General features: G+C 36.4%; 1 protein-coding gene across 1 annotated transcript; it reads left to right on the plus strand.

Moving 5' to 3' along the window:
• The first annotated feature begins 6,652 nt into the window (after positions 1–6,652).
• LOC149153460 (uncharacterized) lies at positions 6,653–9,982 on the plus strand. Its single transcript, XM_089443826.1, has 5 exons — positions 6,653–7,149; positions 7,704–7,944; positions 8,051–8,233; positions 8,702–9,611; positions 9,802–9,982. The coding sequence occupies exons 1-5, from the start codon at positions 6,976–6,978 to the stop codon at positions 9,980–9,982; spliced, it is 1,689 nt and encodes a 562-aa protein (XP_089299952.1). The 5' UTR covers positions 6,653–6,975.
• Positions 9,983–10,605: the final 623 nt, after the last annotated feature.

Here is a 10,605-nt window from a genome sequence, read left to right on the forward strand (position 1 = left end):
ACCCACTAGGATGTTTTGCCCAACACTCAGCTTCGAATACGTGTCCCATGACCTTGGTCTTATTTTTCCTTTTTAACTTTATTAAATGGAATTCTAGCCTGGGCTGTTACATTTGGATTATTCTCCATGTATGAACTTGCGTAACTATGATGTTTAAGATGCTTCCCATCCCCCGCTGCAGGTAAACATTATGGTGAGAAGGCAATGCATGAAATTCTTACTAATTGTTTTGGAGACTTATTGTCTGAACCTTTCAAAATGGCACCTATTTCTCCTTGATCCCAAAGGTATGGAAGTGTGGCTCCAAGTTTATCTTGTGATAATGTATGGCATTTGGTTGGTGAGATAACGAAGGTTTGAGTGGGAAAGATTTATATTAGCTTTGGGTGCAAATATGGACGATGGTACATGATGATTGTTGTGTTTCCCTCCAGACTTGGACAGTAATTTGATAACGACTTCCACTTTGCCCTCACTTGAGAAACTCTCATGACACCTAATAGGAGAGGTCATGAATTTCAGGGTAAAATCTAACCCTATTTGTTTGAATATTTTTCATTCTTGTAGAAATCTCATTATTATCGGTCTCAATTGTTTTGTAGCTCTCTCTAGAGCCTAGCTACAGGTCTTATGGGGCCAAATACAAAAGCTCCAACTCCATTTGGCATGAAATTCACTTGTGGTTCCCCTGTTTCCTAGTATATTCTCCCCAATTACGCCTTCTCTACTCAAGCTTCATCCTAGTCCCTTGCCGAATATGTTGCATAGCCTCCCTTACCTCTAGTTCTCTTTCTTTGTCTTTGGTTCTCTAACCCTTGCACCTACTTCAAACCTATCTAGGACAACATGCCTTGGTAACACATGCACAATCGTCGAGGTGATTTAGGTCACGAACCTCAAGGAGGAACCCGTGCCTAGGCTAAGGAAGAGGAAGCAACATCCATGCATAATTTGGTTACCCCCTCTAAAATTTTCCACCTTGAGTCCCTAGACATTGTTGACCATCAAGCTTTTTTTGATTTTGATATCATTGAGGAGGTTTCCCAATGGGTTCCTGGCCATGGTCACACCAGGGTAATATGGAAATAATATCTCAACTCTTTCACCCTTCATTGGCATCTCATGAAACTATTGGGTACAATTCTGAATGAAAAGCAGGGAGGGTAATACAACATCTTCACTACGTTGGATGATATCAAGCATGCCTTGAGATATCAGCATTCATTCTTGGAGAGATTGGATGTTAGAGTACCTCACTTGGAGAGGCATCTTCAATGCGATGAAAACCCACCAGCTCCTCTAGGATCTAGTGCCAGAGATATTGCCCCTGTCACATAGTTAGATTCATGATCTCTATGATGTATTCCTACAATCATTTTATATGTAATTATGTAGTAGATAATCATGTTTATTTTCAATAGTTGATGTATTTTTCTCAAACATTATTTCCCATAGCGCGGTCAATAGATGTAGTTTCCCTTGTGGAAGAGTAAGACCACCTATAATTGTCCTGGTTGAACTATGAAATTGTGGATGCTATATGAGTTTCTGAATTCTTGAGGAAATACAAAATTAATTCACAAAAAAATAAAATAAAATAAAATAAAGTTGTTACAAGCCCTTAATCTCTTCCACTTCTCAATTAACTCCTCCTCAGAACAAAAAACAAACCTTGGAACTTCTTTTCCCTCCTCGATATTAACTAGGACTTCCTCATCTCATTGCTCTATAAATAGTTTCCAACATTGTTTCTACATAGACTTCCCTTGCTTTTCTATTTTCCAACCCAATCCATAAGCATCCACATCTAAAATTTATGCCTTTGTAGTCAAGGATACCCTACCAAGGGTAAGGCAACACAACTAAATGTTTTATGAATTACATGATGCCAAATAGTAATTCTTGAAAAATATTCGTTGACGAAAAACCTCTTCTTTCCTTGTGTTCTACAAAATGTAATGCCAACATGTCGAGAACATGCTTCATCATACACTTTCCGAATGCCAAACTAATGGCTATAAATAAATACATTGTCATAATTGGTTGGAAAAAAATGAAATAATGGATTTACAACATAAAAACACACACATGATTATATTAAAAAACCTTCATGTGTAAAAGCCCTACTAACCCATCCTTAGTCACCTCCATATCATGTTAAACTCCTGGTCATCAGAATAAGTGACGAATTGTTATAACTTGAGATTTGAGATGAATATTTGTTTAATCTTGTTCCATGCAGAGAAGACAATCTCTCGGGATGGTCTAAACATGGACATTGATTTAAATCAACATTTGCTTCTAAAACATTTATATGATATATCATCATGTCAGTAGAAATATTTTGAGTAAGAAGTTGGAGGTTGGATATTTCCATGTTTTACTTCTATTGTCTCCATCAATCCTTCCAACATCCTTAATGCTTCCTCATATAATATATTTGCCTTCATATTTGGCTCCCTGTAGATGCCTTGGAAAGATAATGAAGTGAAATTCGTTCTCACCTCTTTGATATTTTCCAATGTTAGCCACATAATATACCTCCCTCAATTCCAAGGATAGAAGCTTCGCCCCTATCCCTTAATCAAAGATAAAATAGTTAACCAACTTAAAATATTTTTTTCCTCGATTACTAAGAAGATACTTTAACATACTTTGCTATACAATCTTAATCTATAAATACCTTGTCTAATTCTCCCATATGGCTTCCTCCATGGTTTATTGCATTAAGATTACATTGGGTTTTTGGAGCTCTACCAGTCTAACTAGTGATTTCTTCATTAAGGGGTTTCCTATCCCTCTTATCTTAGGGGATTAAATAAGCATAGGCTCACTCTATGAGGGGCATGTTCTATTCCAAGGGACCCTACTATAATGTTTTTCTTCCCTATTTATATTTCATGGGTGTATTTTCTTGTTCCTAAGAGAGGTGGGATTTTTTTTCCTAGGGTCAATGTAGCACCTTCCCTACTAGTCTCACTACTTAAAACTCCCTCTCCATATAAGTTTGGGTCTCCATTTACCATTTTATTAGACCTAAGGAAACTAGTGAGATTTAATGAAATTTTTATAGGATTCACAAGAGGGATGAGGGATGATCATATTCTCCCATATCCCTATAGGATATGGAGGAACTAATAGATATTGAACCAATCCTAACCCTTATCTTCCATCCTCTTTAATAAATCTCAAGTTCTCTTCACTATAATTCCTTTTCACCCTTTTATTAACTTCTTAATCTTGACTTTCTTAATTACCTCCAAGGAATTTTATTGTTCTAAAGACAAAGACAAGACATGATCCTCTTCAACTTTAATGACATTGAATAGAAGAGAAATAGATCTCAATTGTCTATGTTACATCTTTCCCTTGTCCTTGTGATTTCTTCGCTTCTTTTGATGACTGGATATGTACTGGAAGACTAAGAATGTCATGATTAAGTTGCATTTGTTGTTGTCCATTCATACATCCATACTTCCATTGACTCCCCTTCTCCTTGATGTCACAAATAAGCCTTGCCACTCCTCTTTGCATGTCACATTTTTTTTTTACTCAATATTTACTCCATTATCCCCATAATTTTGTGCGTTTTTGAGATTAATATTCAAGGGCTTCAGATACATCTTCCTTCGTCATTCTTTCCTTCAAAATTTTAGACCACATCCATAAGCTCTATATCAATAAATATGACACCAAGAGAAATGAAACAAGACTCACATATAATAAAAAATTTGTAGGTATTTTCTATTACCCACATTGAGCTTTGTTGCCTCCAACAATCCCTCCCTTGTATAAACTTAAATTATACTAATAGTCAAGCAACCATCATCACATGTGAACTTTTGTAGCTTTCATCTTCTTCCAAGAAAACCTCAATTTTGTCTCGTGCAGCCTTGAAAGTAGCCTTGACAACTTCATACATAATCATTGAGTGGTAGAGGCCTCCGACCTAGGGTCACAACAAGAAAACTGGTGCTTTAATGTTAAATTACATGGTCCCCAAAACTGTCTAACCTTTCTTATCCCCCCAACAATGCTTCAACATGTATTAAGGTCAAGAATGTTATACCTTAGATATCAAGAACCCTAGAGTCTCCTATGGCACTTGTTGACTAATGAAATTCCCCACTAAAGCTTTGTTAAACATACCCAAAACCCACCCAATGAGTGTATCTTCTCTTGGCACTAAATTCACTTTTTTCCTCCCTTGAAACATCTATGTTTCTTCTTTACAAGATTTACCCTTATGGTCTTGGTTTATAAAACACCCACCTTCCTCTTATCCTTTTTGCACCTTGCAAAATCATCTAAGCACAATACTTTCCCAAAAAATCCTTGGCCTTCCCTCCATTTATTGGATTCCTCTACATCTTCTCGAGACCCTTCAAGGCTTAGTTTTGGATTACTCCTTCATGCCAAAACTTTTGAAAATGTATTGATAGGTTCTCTTCCTTCCCTGACGATATTACCTCCCTTCTCACACAACTTCTTCATGGATTTTACCATTGTTGAATGCAACTTAGGTCCATATCTCCTCTTTATCTTGCCTTCATCATTCATAAAAAAATATTTTACTCTTGTTCCATTAGAATTGTTAGACCCATCCTTTTGAATTGAATTATTTGCTCTTTGCCCCCCCAAGAGGATAACCTAAAATTTGACTGGGGTAATTCAAGCCTAGGACCTCCACCTTCTCATCATTTACTAAGGGTGTGAGCCCCATATCTCCAGCTCTTTGATAAATATCCAAGCATCCATAAGCGAATATAGAACAACCATCTAGAGGAACCTTAAAGAATTGAGTAAATCTTCTTCCATAGTTTATAACTCTCTCTCTCTCTCTCTCTATATATATATATATATATATATCGATCAACATTTTTGTTCCCCCTTTTTAAGCTCATGGACCTTCTCACACACAATTTAGGTCCATACATTTTCTCATCTTGCGTTCATTATCCATAAAAGAAGATTTTAATCTTGATCCATTGAAATTATAAAACCCATCTTTTGAATTGAATTTTTTATTCTTCCCCGCTTTAAGAGGATAAACTAAGATTTAATGACCATCTTTTTGAATTGAATTATTTTTCCTCCCCCCCTTGAAAGGATAACTCAAAATTTAATTGGACACTTCAAGCCAAGGGCCTCTACCTTCTTGTCATTTACTAATGGTGTGAGTCCCATATTTATGACTGTCAAATTGACACCCTCTAAGCATCTATAAGCAAATATGGAACAACTTTCTAGAGGATCCTTAGAGAATTTAGTAAGTCTCCTTCCATAATTTAGAGCCTTAGTTTCTCCTTCACTATATATATATATATATATACAACTATCTACATTTTCCCCCCTCTTTTTTTAGATTATGGACTTATTTATTTTTAAAATTTTAGTAAATGTAACACCTATGATAAATTATATTTAAAGTGCAAAATGCATCTAGTTCTTTCAATACAATCATATGTATATTTTTCTTTTTCTTTTTGAAGATGTCAAAACCTATCATAACTCAATTGTTAAGTGATAGTGAAGACAACCATCATTAACCTATCATAACTCACTTGTTAAGTGGTAGTGAAGACAACCATCATTGTCTACTATTCTTGATTTTGCATTGACTCATCACCATTATTCAAAGAAAAATGGCACTACCTAAAATGACTCATTAGTGGTTCCTAAGGGGGAAAACTTTCACTCTTACTATATGTCTTTATTTTGTTTCTTAGAGTCCAAAGAAGATGAACTCTTCATAAATTATAAACATTTTTAAATCTTACTTTATGACAAAAAAAAGTTTCAACCAAATTAATATTTACAAAAAAGTAAATATCCCTTACAGTCATTGTTAACACAAATTTTAGTAAAATCATATACTTTTTAACAACATCCCACTTCTATAATCTCATACCTAAACTTAAATACTACTTTCAATTATATCTTTACTAAGAAAATAATACATATCTTATTTATGAAAAATTTAAATTACTCATTTAAAAAAAATCTACACTTTTTTAAAATTATTTTGATATAAGTTTCCATACATTCTAACCTCTTATTTAGGAGGGAAAATAAAATATTTATTAATAAAAGATTTAAAGTAGCAAAAAAAACTCATACATTTACTTTTTAATGATTTATGGAGAAACTTTACTATACACAAACTTAAAAACTCCCTTAAATTATAGGTATAATTTAGGAGGGAAATAAATACGTATTATTTATTAATAAAAACTAATTTATCTAAACAAATTAAGATATACATTTTTTTTTTTATCATTTTAGTAAAACTGATCGCCCATCTTTCAATTTATTTAACATAAATTAAGATATACATTTATTTTTTTGTCATTTTGGTAAAAGCGATCACCCATCTTTTCAATTTATTTAACCTTTGTCTCTAAATTTATAAGGTGCACAGGCTATACTTTTATTTTGGGAAAAATAACCCGCTCCTTAAATTTGGCTTTGCCCGCCCAACGTGAACGTCTGAGCAGGCAAAAATTAATGTTCACGCGAAAGGATGCGGCTTCAATTGGTGGTTCGTTTTTGTTGTTGGCGCCAATAAACTTACTTTGACTACTCACACTCTCCTACCTTCCAAAATTTCAAATTTTGGCTTTTGGGTAGTTAGTTCTGCATATTCCCTCCCTTCCTCCTCCTTTTTCTTCATTCACCATTCACTGTTTTTACCTCGCGTGGGCAATGCTTGCTGATACTTGCATTTCCCACACTCATTCTTCACACTCCTTTGAGTTTCTGCAGCATCCTCAGCTGCTGCTCTATCGTAGTTTGAGTTTATTTTTTCTGTGAGCTCAGTGGGCACTTTCGTCCCATCCCCATTGCTCTGTTTTTGCAGTGCATGAAGTCATAGATATGAGAGTAATTTTGCATGGTCGTTAAGTTCTCTGTGAGACTGAATCAATCAATCAGCAAGCTGATTGCCCATTGCTTCAGTGTAACGGAGTTCAAGAGATGGGCAGGCAAGCGAGGGGTAAGAAACCTGAGAAGCTGGGGACTGGTAAGGTCACACCAGTTCAAGTTGCCTTCATTGTGGATAGGTATCTTGCAGAAAATCATTACACCAAGGCACTCGCCGAATTCAGATCCGAGGCAGCTTCTGTGCTTGGCGTAGCTCAGCCTAGACAGGTCACAACTTTTATCTCTTTTATTTCTTTCTTCGCTTTTAGATCAGGTTGTTCAACAAGGGGCATTGATCAGGCTAATGGGCGATCATGGCTTCTAAATCCATCTGATTTTGACTTTTGCTAGTGGTGGTAGAATGCATTTGGCACTTGTATTGATACCTAAAGGATGCGGTTTGTTAAAAAAATATTGGATCGTTCAAGCTTTTGTTTGCAATGGATCTTTGTTCTTTTGAAATAAAATGCTCAATGCAGATTTCTCATTCAAATTCATAGTAGTTAAAAGAAGCATTTTGTTAGAGAAAACAGTTTGTTCAAGCTCTTGTTTGCAATAGATCTGGTTTATTTCATTAAATACTAGTATCCTTGGATCGCACAACGATAAAAAATGAGATTCGGCAATTCTGATCTTGTTAAAAAAATTGCCCTTCTGTGATTGCTAGGAGTCTAGGTTTCCTTTTATTAGTAACATGGAATGTAATGATTTTTGCAATTATAACGACCATTCTCCCCCAGCAGCATTAAATTAACGAATTAGGCTGTGTTATTTTTTATCAGGTGCCCAAAAGCATGCTTAGCTTGGCAGACATACTCGATGATTATATAACATTGAAGGAGCAGAGGATAACGCTTGGTCAAGAGAAAGCCAGAATGGATCAGCTCTTGCTTGGCATGCAAGACATCATCTATGCTTATCAGTCTGGAGGCATGTTACCAGGAAGCATAAGCACTCAATTTTCTGGTGCTTCCTCTTCAGCTTTGCCGAGTCCTCAAGCAGAAGTGACAACCCCAATGTCAGGTGATTGCTGTGTCTTTGTTGAGGGCGTGGGTTCGGGTCAGGTGATTTCGCGTTCCATCTTGGAAGATGTTATATTAATACAGAAAACTTCTGTTTTTTCTTGCAGCGCCTTATGCAATCCCACCCACTTCTGCTGCAACTAATGTAGTAGTAGCTACTCGCTCTGCGTTGCCAGTGCCAAACAATAAGCGGAAGAGTTCAAGTCCTATGACTGACACATCGTCTCTTAGTGCAAAGAAGGCATGCCCTCCTGTTTCACAGTCTGTCAACTCCTCAATTTCTACAGAAAGTAAGCTCACATTTTCTTTTTAATATGTTTGAACTATTAAGTACATATTTTTTTCCCCAAAACGCTCCCCAGTGAAAGAATCATTCCTAATGGCTGGATGTGTTGTTCCCACTGCACTATCTGCTTCCAGTAATATGCAATAAATCACAATTTTAGGAAATGGCTTTGAGGTTTGCAGGTCTTCAGAAGTGGGTATAGGCTTATTAATTCTAGAATCTTTTTCAAGTTTTTGTGGGTCTAGCTCCATGGCTTGACGCATTGTTGCATTAATCTATTTTTCAAGTTCTGCTTATGCTCTAAGATAAGATACGACACAAAGTAGGTCAATGGGGCTCAAAAGTGTAGCAAACGGTATTTTTATTTATGAGATCTTATCGATCATGGCTCTGAATTATGCTCAAATTGATAGATGTGATATATAGAAGGCATGTGTAGTTAACCTGAATAAAATTCATTTCTCTTTTGCAGGAGTTAGTCAAGGATATCAGATGTCTGCAAATGTATTTCACAGACCATCTCAAGTAGGTCGACCCTCTTCCCATACGTCCACCCCTTCACAAGCTCGCTTGGGGAATAGCCAACCCAATAGTGCTTCATCAAGTCCTTTATTGATGCCCATGCCCCAAAATGATTCATCATCAATGTCTATAAAGACTTCCCATAATCATCCATCTCCTGCTGCACCTTCACAAGGATGGCATCAATCCCTTCAGACAAGTACTCAGATGCCCAATGATTACTCATCTTGCCCTCAAACCCCACCACAAGCATTTTGCATCCAAGCTGCCACTCCTGCTGCTTCTCCTACAGAAGGTTCATATCCGATGACTACAAATGCTGCCTTGTCTGGTTCTGTCGGCATACCTGCTACTGCTGCATCATCATCTGTTCAGATGCAGAACAATATTTTAGATGGACAAGTAGCAAATCTGGATAATGGAGTTGCTAGGAATGGGAATGCCAGTATTTCTACAGAAAATAGTTTTGACTCTTCCACAGCATTTGTAACTCCAAAAGGCCCCTCTAAGGATAAGAACTCTGGTCGTTCCTTGTCTCCAAGTAAGCTAAACCCCAGGAAGGTTGGAAAAAGGGGAAACATCAAGAGTCGGTTAGATTTCAACAGTTCTGCTGCAACTTCAACACGAAGCCCAATTAAATCAAACCCCAAGGAAACACCGACAGACCTGTCATCTACGTGCCATACTTCATATGGAAATGATGAAATGGATGTTGGGCAGTTTGATTTGGTTGACATACCTCCTATGGATGCTGATTTTGAGAAGTTCATGTCAGATTTCCTTGTTGATTTCCAATTTGATTCAGAAGAGTTGGCATGTCCAGATGCTGTTGCCTCGATGGATCAAACAGCAGAAATTAGGTATCCATCATAACTTTATTCTCATATTTTACTATTGTGCAGGTCATAATGCATTGCAATGAATAGCTTTTACAACCTTTTCATCCTTTTTTTTAGCATTGCTACCACTACATTGTTAAGGCAATATCCATCTCTAATTCAGGATTTCTCAAGTTTACCATTTTCCTGTGATTTTAAAATTTCGTAACAGCATGGAATTTGATGAGATCCAAACAAGTACAAATGCAAACCAAAGTCCAGTTAAACCTGATTCTCCTATCCCTAAAGGGATGGGAATTCTCGCCAAGAAAGACATGAACATTCAAGGTGAGAAGCATATATTTATGCTAAGTTCGTTACCTGTCAGTATGCATTTATCTTTCATTTTCTAGTGGTAGACTTATTGCTTCTTTTCTGCACAAATGGGTATCCTTCTCACTGCTTTGCCCATTCGTTATGACAAACAGTTCAGCTTCTTTAAAGCCTAATGATGCTGCAAGATCTATCACCATGCAGAGCTCTTCAATTTCTAAAGGTAATGACCACTCTTTAACTATCAATATGTGATTTGTCTGGATGTCATAATATCCCATTGTGATATTACTATTCATGTCCTTACTCTTTAACGTAGTTAAGCCAGGAAAGGAAGAGGGGAACTATTAGTAACCCCATTTTTTAATTTCAGGTGGTAAGTTCAAGGATGTTGCAGATCAAGAGAATGTGCCAATCTTGTAATATTGATAGATTGCGAAGACATCAATTGTGGATATATTTGATTATGCACCAATGCGTTATGCTTGGGTTCAAAACATTACAACTCTGGGTGCTTTCAAAGCTGTTTCTTGACAAATTTGATGTTCATTGAATCCCATTCACATGGTTTATTCTATTTGTTATGCGGCTATGCAACGACAACTAACACTGTATCAGAAGTCCTAAATCCTTGGATATGAGTCCCAAATCTCTTTATGTTAAAGAGAATGTAGACTCCATTTTCTATTCTTTCATTTGATAC

The sequence above is a fragment of the Pinus tabuliformis genome, chromosome 9, assembly GCF_031772625.1.
Source record: "Pinus tabuliformis cultivar Carrire ecotype Pingquan chromosome 9, CPIR1, whole genome shotgun sequence".
NCBI lineage: Eukaryota > Viridiplantae > Streptophyta > Pinopsida > Pinales > Pinaceae > Pinus > Pinus tabuliformis.

Excerpts from the sequence above, each read along its gene's own strand:
- LOC149153460 (XM_089443826.1), top strand. The coding sequence starts at position 6,976 with ATGGGCAGGCAAGCGAGGGGTAAGAAACCTGAGAAGCTGGGGACTGGT. Across the intron at positions 7,150-7,703 it reads GCGTAGCTCAGCCTAGACAG|GTGCCCAAAAGCATGCTTAG; the intron begins GTCACAACTTTT and ends ATTTTTTATCAG. Across the intron at positions 7,945-8,050 it reads AGTGACAACCCCAATGTCAG|CGCCTTATGCAATCCCACCC; the intron begins GTGATTGCTGTG and ends TTTTTCTTGCAG.